The sequence below is a fragment of the Nanorana parkeri genome, unplaced genomic scaffold, assembly GCF_000935625.1.
Source record: "Nanorana parkeri isolate BGI_ZX_2015 unplaced genomic scaffold, ASM93562v1 scaffold186, whole genome shotgun sequence".
In the NCBI taxonomy this organism is placed as follows: domain Eukaryota; kingdom Metazoa; phylum Chordata; class Amphibia; order Anura; family Dicroglossidae; genus Nanorana; species Nanorana parkeri.
Window position 1 is genome coordinate 1037134 of NW_017306454.1, and position 17102 is coordinate 1054235.

The 17102-nt window shown below is 44.1% G+C and overlaps 1 protein-coding gene across 1 annotated transcript in view; it reads left to right on the top strand.

The window, feature by feature from the left end:
* HLCS (holocarboxylase synthetase) overlaps positions 1-9314 on the top strand; it is a 125219-nt gene extending 115905 nt beyond the window's left edge. Inside the window, exons 9-12 of the mRNA XM_018555167.1 lie at positions 1680-1840; positions 5964-6078; positions 7412-7625; positions 9098-9314. Coding sequence (XP_018410669.1) covers positions 1680-1840; positions 5964-6078; positions 7412-7625; positions 9098-9266 — 659 coding nt within the window. The 3' untranslated portion in view covers positions 9267-9314. The remainder of the gene's footprint in view (positions 1-1679; positions 1841-5963; positions 6079-7411; positions 7626-9097) is intronic.
* Positions 9315-17102: the final 7788 nt, after the last annotated feature.

Consider the following 17102-nt stretch of genomic DNA (forward strand, 5'->3'; position numbering starts at 1 on the left):
TAATTTTCCCTTATTCAGACCCCCCCCCACCCCCCCCCCCCAGGGTGAACAAGAGAAATCCCCTCTTCCATGCTAAAAAGCTTGAATGAAAAAATCTCACTTTCCAGCTATTGTATTCCGACAGCTTTCTGCCCAGTCAGTTTGTCAATCGAAGTTTTTCGGGCCAGTTGGTTTTGGCAGGGCCACCTACAGATTGAATTTTAGATTGAAAATTGAGCCGTATATGGCTAGCTTTAGTCTTAAAGCCCAATCCTGGGCACAAGAAAAAGGAAAACGAAAGAACCTTGCAGTGGAACCCCTATGCTCTAAGGGTGAACTGCTCATTGAGTCTGGAGCATTAGGGAGAAGAGGAGAGCACCAAAGCCTGTGGGGATAAGAGACGTAATATCTCCTTTTCTTGTACCCCACAGACCTAAGGAGCATTGAACTCTTGCAGTGCATATTGCAGATTGTGGCAAAAGCTCACCCCCGCCAAAGTTTGCTTATGCTGTGATTCAAATAATTTATAAGTTATATGGAAACCCAATCACAGGAATTCTTAATGTTAATGGAATGACAATACTCATTTTAAATATTTTTAGATTTGAAGCTTTTATTTAAAGCCCATCTACGGGAAAACAAAGTACCCTTTCATTGCATTGTCTACTCTAGGGGACTAAAGTAAAGCAGATTTACTTATCTGATCCCTGCTCCCACCGGCTCCCTCCGGGCTGCTAGACCGGTCCCCACAGCCTCTGCTCCTCTGGGCTCTGGTGGTCTAGAGACCGCTGACTTCATCATGTCAGGTTCCTTAGCCTGCATTAGAGATGAGGACGCCGAGGGACATTCCACTGGCCGGAGAAGACGACAGCGCTGACTGCTGGGTGAGCGGGATCAGGTAAGTAAATCTGTTTTACTCCAGCCAAGACAATTCAAAAATGAGCACCTAACCCTTGCCGTACAAGGGTATTTTATTTTGTTTGCCCGGAGATGACATTTCAATCACATGGTAATTGTTTCCTGGTGAACTAATGATTGTGGAAATCTTTTCAAAAGCCTTCCCAGAAGAGTGGAGGCTGTATTATTCATAAAGGTGAAGGGGGCAAACTCCATATTAATGGCCGCGGTTTAGGAATGGGAAGACCAACAACTTCATATAGGCTTTATAGTCAGGTGTCCAAACTTTTGACCATATACTACATTAGTTCCCGGTCGGGCCAGATATGCCTGGTTCCTCCTAGGGAATAGCACCAGGTCTTGTCTTCTGATATTGGCAAATTAGGTTTGGGGGAGAGGTCACAGGGGAGTGTCAGAATAAGTATATGCTCACATATTAGGATGGGTAGATGTCTCACCCAGATGAAAGGCTTCAAGTGTGACATGTATCTGTCCTTATACCTGCTAGGACCTGCCACCATACTCCATACACAACACAAACGTCGGCGTAGCTTTTCATGCAACAAAATTTTGCTTGCAATAATATTTGAGGTGTTCATTATATCCTCCATGGGATGCCTTATACCTTATAATCCTTGACCTGATATTTGGAGGCATTGCTTGAATAGAGCTGGTATGTGTGTGTGGACATTGGGTGAGTACTTTAGGTAGTATAGTAGATCAGTAGATGATTCTCCCTCACCCTGTTAATGTGATGATATTGAAGCTCTTGTGTTTTTGTTAATGAAGCCTTTTCCCTGCAGGTCGCGGTGGAAACGTCTGGCTTAGCCCCAAAGGCTGTGCTATGATGACGCTCCTTGTGTCCATCCCTGTGTCATCACCTCTGGGACAGAGAATTGCCTTCATACAACACCTAATGGCTTTGGCCGTGGTGGAGGCTGTGCGGTCTATGCCTGGATGCGAGGTGTGTACAATGCCTTAAAGTGACATTAAAGGATATTCTTCCCCCCTACCCCCCAATGCTAGTGTAAGGACTTACCTTAAATGATGCCTCTTAATCCGATCATCTTCTTCCTTCCTGTCGTTTTCAGCTGTCCATCCAGCGCTAGTGCCAGTCTCTGATCAGCGCTGACTGCTGTGTCGTCTGTGTCCCACGGAGCCTGTGCGGGTTCACGCTGCCTCTATTGACTTACCTTGTGTCTCTCATCGTCTCCTGGCCGAAGATCTGTACTGGGCATGTGCCCGCCCCATGATCCTTTGTGGCCGCCTGAGATTTTTCAGATCTTCAGACAGGAGCGTGCGGTGGAGACACGGGTAAGTTTTAACCTTTTTTTTAAAATGTTTTTGCATATATGTACTGCTTGCTAGCAGTACATATATGCAAAAATGCTTGAGGGTTTGATTATCCTTTAATATGTGAAGTGCAGATCCAAATATTCAAGAGGTGCTGGGGTCTCATTGCTCATTCAGAAGTCCAAATCCACTAAAGTTTTCCAAGGAAGTTCACTTACAAGGAAGTAAGGTGGCTCCAACAGGGCTACGGAACAGATACAAAAGATATATAAGATGATTAAATACAAAATCTATATTAATGCTTAAAATAGAACTACAGGCCCAGACAAAATATTGCCTATATAATGCAGGCTGTCACTTTTATTACCTGTTGATCCTGCCAGTAGATCCATTTTTCTCCCACTTCCCTTAAAGCGTATGTAAAGCCTAATTATTTTAATTTTAGATTGAGTATGGAATGACTTTAAAGCTGAGCTCCGGCCTTTCCTTAAGTCTTGCACAGTTGTACCGGCTCCTCTCTTGGACTGAAATTGCTTACTCTGATTTTGCTGCACACTGTGAGCTTCCCGCAATGTGCATTAGAAGCTTCAGCAAGTCAGAAAGAACCTGACTCGTTTTTTTAGGCTGGAGGATGTCCAGCTTCATTTAGCTTTTTCCTCCCTAGCGGGACTGTCCCTGATCTGCCCCTTTCATTGGTTTTCAGTTCTTTCAATCTTGAAGGCTCAGCATCACATGTGCGCATTTCCTAGGACAGCTTGTATGTAACTCCTCTAGACAGACATCCACCCATCAAGCCATTTTGATATTTGCATGGTTATTTATTACAGGTATCTATATAGTGCTGACAATTTACGCAGCGCTTTATATTACTCCTCCCAAGAGTCAGCCCACTGCTTATGTCAGGGCTGAAGATTCTTAAGAGGAGTCAATGGCGGAACAATCCCCATAGTGACCAGGCGGCCACTAAGGGGCCCGGGGGAAAAGGGGGACCCGGCCAGGACATCCCCCTGATTGCCGTGCAAGCCACCTGGGTCGCTATGGCATCTCAGGCTGCTGGCTGTCACTGGCGGCTGTGAGGAAGAAACACGCCGCTGTTCAGATCACTGACAACTTATCAGTGATGTATGGAGCGCCGCTTTCCTCCTCACAGCCACTGCTAAGTCACTGACAGCCAGCAGCTGCGGAGGAGGGGGCTGAGCTCAACGTCGGCAGTGAAGGAGATTGAGAAGGTGGGGCCTGGTGATTGAGGAGGCGGGGCCAAGCGACAGAGGAACCAGGGAAGGCAAAATATAAACAGATAAAACTTTAGCTTTAAGTATTATATGAATGTAATATGTTTTTATTATATTTTTTTATTTAGCATTTTTAAGACAAGAAATTTTTTCCCCCAAACCATCCAAGTTGAGCTCACTGTGTGATAGAAGGACAGTTGTGTAGAGTAGCGTTTGGGAGTTGATCAGCGTAAGGTTAAGTGGATGTATTGAGGCAGTCAGCTGTCTTCCAGCACCTCGTAGCTCTCTCTTCTGCTGCTCCCACGTCCTAATAACTGCTAGCTGTAAACCTTTGCTTTTCTACAGCAGTGCTTAACACCGGCATATGTTTCCCATATTCCCTAAAACCAACGACTTCCGAGCATTTACACCAGGACTTTTTATATACTCCACAACTCTGCTTGCGGCTCCCATCCTGCATGACTTGCACCTATTCATCAGTCTTCAGGGCGATGGTGGGATTAAGGGTCTTTTCATGGACAGACGGTTGAAATGTCAGGGCCATTGATGGCTGGTTTGCTGGAACATCACTCCGTTCTCAATCCATTACCTTTATGCACTTCCCTGTAATCCGGCAAAACCGTCTCAGCCTCCTGTCGCTGTTTCCAAACCTCAAACATTTTTCCTTTAAATCTTTGTAAGCCATGAGGGACACATAGCTCCGTCTCACCCATGGTGGACCTTCTGTGAAACGTTAGAAGGCCGGCTGCTAAATGTAAGCAGATGGAGGGGCTTTTGAAGGCTGCCCGTGGCACTGGTACAGAAAGCTCAGTTTGATTTCGCTGGCCCGGTACTTGTGGGGGGACAAATTAGCAAGGTCAATACAGCTCGAAGCTTTGATAGCTGAAGTTTATTGATTTGGGGGGGGAACAATGGTCTATTATTCAGGCTGGTTGTCTACATTGTAAATGTATTTTATTTGGTTAGTCGACATTAGACAGTTGGACACGTGGCCAATAAGGAAACCTAGGCTCTTCAGCTGTGGTGAAACGACATGTCCCATCATGCCTCTGCCTCTAGGAATCATGCCTGAGGCTGTCAGTCTTGCAGTGCCTCATGGGACTTGTAATTTCACCACAGTTGGATTGCCAAGGTTGCCTACCGTTGATCTGGATCCAAGAACCAAAATGTAAAGTATTGTAGCTTGCCAAGCCTTAAGTGTGGTGGCTGCATTAGTTATCTGTGTTCAGGTTTTCTTCCCTTTAGTTTAACTTGTCGGTCCTGCCATTAACACACTCCTAGGGTGACAATGCTCGTTTACGATACTGTATCTGTGGAGGAGCAATGTTGTCACCCTAGAATGTGTGCTGCAAAAGCTAGGGAGAGGTGAACTGGGCATAAAAGACTCAGAGGCTCCCTACAGGAAGTTAATTGATCATTGGACTTCTGGCAGTATCAAAATACACTTTTAAAACACTTTAAATCAGTGCTTCTCAACCTGTGTAACCTCAGGACCCACATTTGTCCTTGGTCATTAAGTCGCGACCCAAGTCGCAATGCAATTGAATGTACGGCATTAGGGTACCGTGCTTTCCGGTGCAGGGGCGTACGAACTGTGGGTGGGAGGTGCGTTTGCGGTGCCATTCAAATGAATGACAACACAACACACCTCCTACACCAGAATACCCAGTAGGTGCGATTGCGTGGTACAGTGCGTTAATCGCATGGTACTATGTGATTAATGCACTGTACTAGTGTGAACAGAATGGAGCTCTCTCAAGGCCATAGCTCCATCCCACCCCACCTCAAGCTGACACTCAGCGCCAGGCAGCATATTTTGAATGGCTGCTCGGCAAGAGAACTGACAGTGTTGCGCTAGGGGGAGGCAGAGAAGCCTCTCACCTAGAAAAGTGGAAGGCTTGCGGCGACCCACTGAAAACGGGGTTTGGGTCATGGGTCATGACCCACCAGTTGAGAACCAAGGCTTTAAATGGTATACTTAACAGACCAAAAGCGAACAAGCAAGAGAAGTTAATTGTTGGGGTTTACGTACACTTTAAAATCAAAGTTTATGTCCACTTGAGACCCTAAGTGTAACTTGGAAATAGCAGGTCCTGCTGCACTGCCATCCTGGATCACATGTCCTGGCAGAACACTGAGATGGTGACATCAACCTCAGTCCTCAGTGAAAGTAAATGAAGACTTTGCCACAAGGAAGCTGATTCAGAACAAAAAAAAAACATGCGTGCTTCAGGTCATGTGACCAGGAACCAGAGCACCTTTGGGCTTGATGGTGCTCTGATTTGTTGGTCACATGACCTGAAGCAGGCATATTACACTAACATTGGGTTAAGCTAATGTTGGTTTAACTTTTGGTGTGCTGTTGGCTGAATTGGCTGAGGTTACTGCAGGTCTATGAATGTTGGTCCTAGGCTACAGGGCGATTTTTTTAATCTTTAAAAGCTGCTGTTTGATCTGCTGAGATCAATCTCATATTTGTATCATGGGAATAACCTAAACAATACATTCTATTGCATTTCAATGTACATTTTGTTAAATTTAACCCTTTTTTTCTCATGGCAGGATATTGAATTAAAAGTGAAATGGCCAAACGATATTTACTACAGTAACGTGATGAAGCTAGGAGGAGTCCTGGTCAACTCGACACTCATGGGAAACACCTTTCATATCCTCATTGGTACAAATGACTTTTTTTATTTTTTTATTTTATCTGACTCATTTCAATTGTTATCAGTGTTTGCTACCAAATGAGCTTATAAGCTAATACATGCAGTACAGTCATACAGTCATCCAGTAAACAGAGACTATGGGGTTGGCTTATTAAAGGACAGGAAGTTGTTCACTTAGCATAGAGGGTATTAATAAATAAGGTGACGCTGTGTTCACTTTGAAAATGCAATCGTGTGCAAGAGAAATTTAAACACGCAGGATGTTTGCTTACACATGATTGGGTGACTGAAGTGAACACTGCTTCACCTTATTCGCTAAGATAAGTCAACAGTCTTTATGCCTTAGTAAAGTGGTTGTCAATTTACGAGGTATAGGGGGCCTCAACTGCAGCAGTTGACATATCCAAAGGACCGCATATAATGCTCAGTGTGTGCAGTAATGCTAGAGGGGATTGTCAGAGACTGCAGACATACTACAGGAAATAATGGTCAGAGACGGTGTACATGATACATGTATGTTGGAGACTGGAGACATGCTCCAGAGGGGTATTACATGAGGCTAGTAGAGATCACTCCTATTACCTTAACAAATCAGTGCTCTCACTCTCACTATTGACTGCTGGGAGCTGAGGTCTGTACAGCAAATACCAAAGGGTCGCAAGTTGGACACCAAGGCTTTGTTAAATCAACCCCTATGTCAGTGTGTTTCTCCCTCTAGGTCCAAGATTCACGTTATGGAAGGAATGATGGAGAGAATTCCAATATTATATGGTGATTATGTTTGTTCAAGACTCAACATAATCTCAATCACCCCAATTCTTTTTAGAAACGTTCTCAATTGTTTACTTTTTAAACAACACTGGTGACCCCTTTCCATGCCCTGGGTCAGGGTCTATTTGTATCACCGATCATCAAGTCAGCATTGACGACACATTTGAATTTTGAAACTCTGAGCAAAAAGGTAACCCACTGGTGGATGTTGTCACCTGGTCAGGGGTGATCTTGAGATCCTAATGGTGATGTTGGTTTCTTTGGATGAAGCTTGGTTGTTTCTATCCCTTGCTCTATTCCAATGTAACCCATTGTAAGAAAATCCACTATGTTTCAAGTTTGATCCCTGTGGTTAGCTGGACCTAGAATTAGTTTTTTTTTTTATTGAATAGGAAGTGGTAACTGAAAATGAGAGTTGGAAATACAGACTTAAAACCACCCTTTGTATGTATGACTGACCATTTTTTTCAGTCTGAGTTGGTCTTTTAGCTTACAAGTCCATAAGTAGTAGGAGAGTCAGACTTTTCTGTTGCTATAAGTCCATGTACTAACAATCCAATCTCCTTTCAGGCTGTGGGTTCAACGTCAGCAACAGCAACCCGACAATCTGTATCAACGATCTCATCTCAGAACACAACAAGCGCTATAAAACAAGTATTGAACCTCTCAGGGTGGATACACTGATAGCTCGGTCTGTGACTGCTCTGGAGGCCCTCATTAATACATTTCAATTGATTGGACCAAGTGGCATCCTGCCTATGTACTACAAATACTGGGTACACAGGTACGTGGCTTTGTCATTGTTCAGGGCCCGGGTCTCAATGTGGACCTTAAGTGTTGGAAACTGGTAACAAAACATCCAGATAAGTTATCAAAGACTCTGTATGGTAGAAAGTCTGGGATTGCTTGTTTTGAATTATGAATGTGTCCTTGATATTTCTTGCATCCATCATCAAGATAAAGACTTTGTCAGCAAATGATGGGTACACAAAACATGTATGTAATGTACAGTCACATCACCAGGTGATGCGCAACTCCAAGTAACTGAGCTTTAAATGCTGTCCAGAAAGCACTGCAACCATGTTAAAAGGGACCTGTGTGGATGGGCTTTTGGCTTTTTAGAACTGCTGTTCCCCCTATACAAGCCAATAGCAATGCAAAAACAGCTCAATGCTCATTGGTGCAGCTTACAAGGTCAACTGCAGATCAGAAGGAGATCAGTTGCAGGTCAAACACTCCTGTAACTCTAAATGAGCTCAGCAATGTCTCAGATGGGCATCAAATGTAAAGGAATGTAACTAGAAGCAAGCTGTAAATGCCTAATGCAAGGCAAAAGTTAAGAAGTTGTTAGTGTTTATTAGTTTGCAATGGGCTTTAAATGGCTCCTGTGGGTTGGGAAAGCTCCTTTCAACTCCTGCACATACTGCCTACCATCGTACCCTCTACACTCTTTATCTGCACATACTGCCTGCTGCCATTCCCTTCCTACTCCTCTGATGCACATACTGCCTGCTGTCATACCCTCTGCGCTCCTCTCCTGCACATAGTGCCTCAGACATACCCTCCATATTACTCTCCTGCACATAGTGCCTCAGACATACCCTCCATACTCCTCTCCTGCACATAGTGCCACAGACATACCTTCCATATTCCTCTCCTGCACATAGTGCCACAGACATACCTTCCATACTCCTCTCCTGCACATAGTGCCACAGACATACCCTCCATACTCCTCTCCTGCACATAGTGCCTCAGACATACCTTCCATACTCCTCTCCTGCACATAGTGCCTCAGACATACCTTCCATACTCCTCTCCTGCACATAGTGCCTCAGACATTCCTTCCACACTTCTGTACATACTGCCCAACAAAACACATATTTAACATTTTCTGTTCTATCCCCAACCTTTTGGAACAGGGGACACGTTTGCCAGTATGTATAAATGTAACCAATTCTAGGAATCACAAACAAGACGGGACACCACTGGCTGCAGTTTTTCTTTCAACAGTTCTACTTTACTATTGAAAATCTGCTTGTAGCATTCGTCTTTTTTTTTTTTCTTTCTACTTTTGCGTTTGTTTATGACGGACTCTCGATCTAGGTGCTGCCTACTTTCTTTACTACAGACTACATTTGTAGATTGGAATTTGCAGCACTGAAGGATTTGGGTCCCTTATTCTCTACATTTTGTGAATGTCATAGTACACATAGTATTGTATTATTGTCCTCAGTGACATTTATTTGTGCGTTGCAGTGGGCAGCAGGTTCGGCTCGGTGGTGAAGACGGCCCGTTAGCTTGGATCGTTGGCTTAGACGACTCTGGTTTTCTCCAGGTCCTTCAAGAAGGAAAAGACGTCATCACTGTCCACCCTGATGGAAACTCTTTCGACATGATAAGGAACTTGATTGTACCGAAACGCTAACAATCCGGACTTCTTATGGAATCTAAATTTCTTCGATATAGTCATTCCCCAAACCAATTATGTTTCTCTCTCTCTCTCTCTCTGAAAGGTCTGAAATTGTGTATTTTCATTACTACATGGTGGGCTATAGATTTCTTCAGGAGTGGATAAAGTAGAATCACAGAGCTGCTATCGGTTTAAGGTTAATGATGTTTTACCTTGGCAAGCCAGAAATGTCAAACAGTCACTGATAATTGTTGTCATTGCTATACCTTTATCAACTTGAAGGGACATCAACACACACACACACACACACCCCAATGTGGCTAACTATAACAATTTTTATAATATTACCTCATTTAAGTAGATCTATGCTGTAAACGCCCACCCCATCTATCTTTGTATTCACACATGATAGAAGGGGTGCTCGGGCACCGGTCATGTGACCAACTGTTAAAGCATTATTCACATGATCCGTGCTGAGGGAGCAAGACATTTTTTTTGTTTACGTAAGAGCTGGGAGGGGCAGGGCCCAGCCCAGTACAAAATGCCCCCCAAAATCAACTCAAACACAGGAAATTAAAATAAAAACTGTAAAGGTAACTAAAAATATAGAAGATATTAATCATATCCCTTTTTAAATTTATATTTGAGGCTTAAAATGTAAGTTGTATTCTTAGCATTAAAGAAAGACACCGATTGCACCAGAATTATTATTTTTTTCTTCTTTATCTCAGGTGCTGGAAAAGCTGTAATGTACCGGAATTAAAATTAAAGGCTATTTTTTATTTGCTTGCTTGGTGGTTGTGGTTGTGCCTTCCTAAGCAGTCGTGTCCTGTTACAGATTCTAAGGGCTTTCTACACTACAGAAGGACCGACTGCGTCTAACAATGGATTATTTCATATGTGTGGTTGTCTGCAGGCTAAAGATCATTCTGGCTTCATTTATCTCCAAGAAGTAAAATATACTTTATTACCGGCCAGAGATGAGATATGCTCACCTGAATTCTCCTTCCAAGTGGTATGGTCATCACACGGCCAAATGATGGGTCACCCTTTCCCCATGGAGTTTGGGATTGGATTCTGTAACTGGAACAGGGTGTTTCCACAAACTTTCACACCTATCATCCTGTTATTGGATAATCAATGGCCAACTTGATATATTTTATGGTGACTGGATAATGTGACTGAGTTACCCTGGTGGCTATAATTGCTGAAGTATGTTCCTGACGCTCATTAGAACTGGAGAAGCACCTTGAACAAGCTTTGAAACGTCTTCAGCATTACAGAACAAGTCCAGTTGAATGTGACTACTACTAGTCCCCGGGCTGGCTTAAATATAAACAGGGTTATTCACTAAAGGGTGAAGAGTTTGGAGAAGGCAGGAGAAGTGAACAATCTAGGACAACATAGCTGATCTGGAAAAATTCTCCAATTCATCTCACTTTCCAGTTCAACTATGTTGTCCTAGATTGTTCACTTCTCCTGCCTTCTACAAACTCTTCACCCTTTAGTGAATAACCCTGAAAATCTTTACCTCCTCTCCTGCGCTCTTCCCTGCAATACGTCTTTTCTGCCACTAGATGTCCTCAGTTGTTTGAGTTGAATGACTACCCGGACTGAGGACATCCTGTGAGTGCAGGGCATTCCCCTGAGGGGTGTCTCTGCACTCACAGTGTAATGATGCATAGTGAAGCTCGTCAGTACCGCTCTGCATCATTGAGGACTAACGACCACAGGCGAAAAAAAGACCCCGCAGATCACATGACCAACCTAAAGATATCTAAAGAATAGTATATAATAAATAAAGCATTAAATATACTCAGGGGGGCCTGCAAAGGAAAAGGGGAGGCAACTGCAGAGAGTCAGTCTTTGGGCTTTGTCTGCCTTAAGTTTTAACCACATAATTGCTTTATTTTAAAGACTACTCAAAACACAGACGAGCAGATTTGCCCATAAAGGCTTTCAGGTAAATATTACAATAAAAGCTCAAATATTATGCTTTTTTTCTGGTTCAGACCTGTGATTGTTAGAGACAGAGGAGCAGTAACATAACAAGTAGTATTCAGGGGCATAACTAGAAATGACAGGGCCCCATAGCAAAATTCTGTATGGGGCCCTGTGATTTCTAGTTACACCCTTTGCAGAGCCCACCTGAGATCCCACACAGCTCACCTGAGAGTGACCCTGCAGAGCCCACCATAGACTCTATGGTGGGCTCTGCAGGGTCTCAGGTGGGCTGTTCACACCCCTGCACACCTCTTACCTGTCGGCCCTGATCCGCAGCCAGCTTACTCCACCGCCGGGCCCCGCCTCCTCTTCCACCTCGTCAGTGGTGTAGATCTCCTACTGGCAGTCACCAGATGTTACGTGACCAGTTGGAGAGGTCAACAAGTTGGAACTTTTGATAAAAAACCAGGCCCTGTCTTCTCTTCCATCACCGGGCCTGCCTCCTCTTACGCTTACTCCACTGCCGACGCCGGACCCAGCACCCTCCTCCTCAGCTGCTGGTTGTCACTGACATGGCAGTGGCTGTGAGGAGGAACGCGCCGCTGCACAGGTCACTGGCCAGTGACTGCCTGCAGCCTGAGATGCCATAGCGACCCAGGCAGCCCACACGGCATCAGGGGGATGTCCTGGCTGGGCCCCATAGCGGCCACCTGGGTCACTATAGCGATTGCTATACCACTGGTAGTATTAAACTCTCAAACATTTCTTTCCATAATAAATCCAGACCAAAAAATATACCTTATCCAGATGAGTGTTTCTTCAAATTTTTGCCCAAGCACTTACAGTCATCATTTTTCCAAACAGCTCCAACTGTCTCAGCTCAGCTTCCTTGAACTTCCTGTCCAGTACAAGTTCACAAGAGAGAGCTCATTCTACAGCATCTGTCCATCTACTGGCTTGGAGAACGGAGGAAGCAGATGCAGGATCGGGGTAGTGGCTTGCCTTGGTGTTCCTTTGTGTTTGTGGAGACACACCGCTTACTAGCACACACAAGGGTAGCACCATAGGAAAGGATACACTAAACTAGGAAAAAACTACAAGCGCACTGTGTACCAACCTAAGATGCATAAATCCAAGGAGAAAAATTATGATAATGGGCAAAGATGTGCTGCTCTGTAGCGCAGGAAGAGAGGAACACGCCAGACTTGTTTTTGATTCTGCAGGAAACTGAAACCTTATGGGCCGGTTTACACCACAAAGTCTGCGTTCCAGTGCGTTCGGCCTCTGGAACACAAGCCTGCTGGCTCCCTGCATTCAGGGGCAGGAAGGGGCGTGGCGGTGCATTGAAGTCAATGGCACCGCAGCCACGCCCCCTGCCCGCAGTGCGATCGCCCGCACCCAGAACGTATGTGCTTGCGGTCCGGTCCAGTACGATCTGCAAAAACAGTGCTTGCAGTATTTTTGCAGACCGCACTGGACCGGAACGCAAGCACTAATGTGCCTGAGTTCCGGGTGCGGGCAATCGCACTGCGAGAGAGGGGCGTGGCTGCGGTGCCATTGACTTCGATGCACCGCCACGCCCCCTCCCGCCCCTGAACGCTTGCGTTCCAGTGTGTTCCAGAGGCCGAACGCACTGGAACGCGGACTTTGTGGTGTGAACTGGCCCTTAAACATCAAGGAGCAGCATTCATTGTAAGTGATTGCATTTGAAATAGCTGAAAATCCTTTAGACTTTAATTTCACTTTCAAACATTCCCAATTTTTGACAGTGACATGGGGGTCCCCTAAAATGTTTTCTCAGAAAGGACTGCAGATATTCTAGAATCATCATACATGGTTATTTTTATATACAAACGCTACTTAGTGGAGTTCTTTTTAAAAGAAACACTTGTTAACCTTCAGTGTGTTGCAATGAAAATATAATACACCATTAAGTTCCACGCGGAGCCGCCACAGGAATATGGGGATGTCTGGTGCTGTGCAGCTGCAGTCGTTGGCCCTCTGTTCAGGATACATTACTTTCAAATCTGTCATCTCATTTTATTTATTTAACGCAAATAACTTCAGAAAAAAAAAAAACACGCATACACACGAAAAGAATATAATATCCTATTGTGTAAGGCCGCTGGAATGATTGCTCCGCGTCTTCTATAAAACGCTCCCTCTAGATGGGGGCTATGAATAGCAGCAGACTTCATGGGTCCTCGGGGAGTTGTACTATACGCCACGCACATTTCAATCTGCTTAGATATTTACTAATTTCATTGTATATGAAAGAGAAGAAAAAATACAAATATTCATTTGTTTCTGATTTTAGGATCTATAAATCAAAGATGTTTTCTGGGAGTTTTATGGAGGCTAGGAATTTATATGAGCGCTGATATACAATAAATAATATTAGATTGAAATAGAATTGTGCTGTTTGAAATTTGGTGAATGGGGATCGTACAAGAACAAGGGGTTATGTCATCGGGGTAGGAAAGTACAAGATGGTAATCCAGCTTCCATCAGCCAACATACTTAGATAGCACAGCAGATTCCAGGGAATGTGTAGTGGTTTCATGTATAGTTTCTTCATTTATTATGGTCAGAATTACAAAAAAGAAACTTTTTTTTTAGTCAGATAAATATGAACTTTTGCTTTTTAGTATTCTGTATTCTTATTTGTAGACAAGGGGAGCATTAGAATTATTTTTCTTAACGCTATCCTTATAGGCTTGAATGAAAAACGTTTGCTGTCTACAGGGCTCAATAGCTCAAGCTGAAATTTATATTGAGTCAGACACCACCTCCCTGTCTTTCTCTTTCTTCTTACCTGCTGTGTACAGGGCTCTGTACAATGTTTCAATTAAAGAGAGAGAGCATGAAGGCAAACACCTGGTGGCTGTGGTGTTTCATTTTATTGACACATAAGGGGAAAAAAGTATATTAGGCAAGAAAATTTAGACCCAGGCTCCCAAACTCCAATGATTCCTCTGCAGGCAACCTTTATGTGGGCTGATTCTAGGGAATGTTTTGAGCAGTGTTCTGGGCAATGACAGGGAGAGAGAACTAGCCTTTCCAGCCTTAGAATTTCGGACATGTTTAAAAAAATAAAAAGTTTACCTCCTTGTATTGGAGGTCAGTGGGATAAATGTCCTTTACATTGGTGATCAATAGGAAGAATGTCCCCTTACATTGGGGGTGAGTGGGAAAAGTGTCCCTTATATTTGTGATTATTGAGAACAATGATTCCTTACATTGGTGGCCAATGGGAAGAATGTCCCTTACATTGGTGGTCAGGTAACCTCAGGACCCACGTTTTTCCTTGGCCAAGTCACACTGCAATGGGACGCACGGCATTGCGGTACCATGCGTTGCGGGCGATCGAACTGTGGGTGGGAGGTGCATTTGGGGTACCATTCAAATGAATGGCAATGCAACACACCTCCCACACCAGAATGCACGGTAGGTGTGATTGTGTGGTACAGTGTGTTAATTGTGCAGGACTGTTCAATTAATGCACTGTACTAGTGTGAACATTCCCTATTTTTCTTAAGGTCCATCCAGGCTTGCTACCTTACGAGAACTGGAGTGGATCCTCAGCCTGGGGTCCAATGTGGGCTGCTGTGCTGTGACCGAGCTCCGTCCATATGTTTATTGCTTGTGTGCCCTGTAGTGGTGCCAGGAGCTGGAATGTGACATCTTTCTGGTCAAGGCACCTCTACAGGACCCATGAGGGAGCTGTAAGCAATGCACGTATGGATGGAGCTCCCTTGCAGCCATAGCCCCAGCCCATCCCACCTCAAGCTGACACTTGGCCCCGGCAGCATATTCTGAATGGCTGCTTGGCACTGGAACAGACAGTGCTGCGCTAGGGGGAGGCTGAGGAGCCTCTTACCCAGTAAAGTGGAAGGCATGCAGCGACCCACTGAACACGGGGTTGGGACCCACTTTTGGGTCATGACCCACCAGTTAAGAACTAAGTTAAGAACTAAGGCTTTAGATTGACTGCCAGTGGGAGAAGCCCACCCCGTTACATTGGTATCCAGTGTAGAAACGCCCCCTTATGTTAATGATCAGTATTTACATTGGATCACCCTAATACATTGTACATGTGTCATTTTGGGCCCAATAAATATTATGTAATGCAATTGCAATTTTTGCATTTTGAGACTTACCATTTTATGCTAGTTTGGTATTCAAATTATATAGAACCCCCATCAAACTTTTATTGGTGTTGCAGATATTCTGCCGGCTCCTGTCTGGTAAGAAAGTGAGGGGTTTTCTTTCCAATGGAACCGCAGTCTCCTATACTATAGAAACCTGACGGAGGTCTTAACCCTTCCTCACTCTATCCAAAATGTTAAATACATTTGGCTAGAAAGACACTGATTAGATGTATACTAGGCAGATCCCACTTGGGTGTCTATCTGAAAATGATCAGGAGCTTCCCTTAAAATCTAATGCAGCTCAGCCAATAGACTTAATTTGTACTACACTCCAAATCGGAGGCGATCCAGCACTTTATTGCTCATTAGCGGGACTGAAGATGACCTCTGAGTTCAGGCTTTTAGCTTTGTCTTCCTTTCTGAAACAATACAGCCAGCATGACTTCATGTCCATCGAAGTTCTAATACTGCAATGATGTATATGTCACTAACGCAGAGCAACAGATATTACATCTAATATTGCAACAAATTGTATCAGATGTACAGTCTACCATACAGCTGATATCACGGCAGACCTTCTGCTACCGCCAGCTGCTTCATGTTAACACCTCATCATGGAAATGAACCAGAGCAGCAAGGGGAAAAGGGAGCGAACCTCCTTCCATAAAGGAGCTCGGAGGAGATGGGATCTGTACCGCTGACCTAAGTGTAGCAGAAATCCAAAGCACAAAGTGAGCTGACCTGCCAGGAGTGACACGTCCAGCATTACCTAGAGTAGCCTTACCATGGAGGAATCCTTGTCATAATATTTAGGTCTCGGGAATCCTCAGCTAAAAAAAAAATATTCTAACCCGTGGTATAATAACATGCCCTTTCCTTCACATCCTTTCCCAGGTCTCTAATATAGATGTTTAGCCCAACAAAAGCTCAAACAGTAGCTGGACCATTGAAGTTTGTTGTGGAGAATATAAAGTGGGCCTCCGGGAGGGATGACTCTATTCAAAGGGAAACATTTTCATATACTTTATATATTTTCATATACTGGTTTATGTAAGAGAGGTTTCAACAACCCTTATATGAGTCAGGAATTTAACACATTGCTGATGTCCTGACCGGTAGTGCAATCCAGGATGTTGGTGAAAGTGATGGGCCGACGGAAGGCAACCCTCACTACATAAAAGAACATTTTTCAAGTAAGCTTTGGTTGTATTATAAAAAAACAACTCCAGTATGTATTACTATTACAATGCTGATGTTATAACAGGAGAGAATATGCTGGGACTTTACTACTCCTCTAAACTATGCCTATCTCTGCATTATATTAAAATGATTTTCATAAATAAACAGATGTAAGAGGAGGCAGGGTTGCTCTTAGGCGGGCCCCGCCTCCTCCTTCTTTCCGAACATCGCTCTCATCTGACTGACACTGCTAAGGTAACAAACTGGAAATACATGGGCAATCACTAAAATACATGACCAATAAACAGACAATTGTTACAAAGAGTGGCCAATCATTAGAAAACATGGACAAGAAATAGGCAATCATTATAGTACACGTGCAACAAACAGGCAATTGTAATAAAACGTGGGCAACAAATGGTCAATCATCACAATTCGCAGGCAACAAACAGACAATTGTTAAAAAAAAAGTAGGAAAATGGACAAACATTACGATATATGGCAATGAACAGGCAGTTGTAACAATACGAAGGCAACAACTGCCTGGTCTGTAACCCTCCCCCCCCCCCCCCTCCCT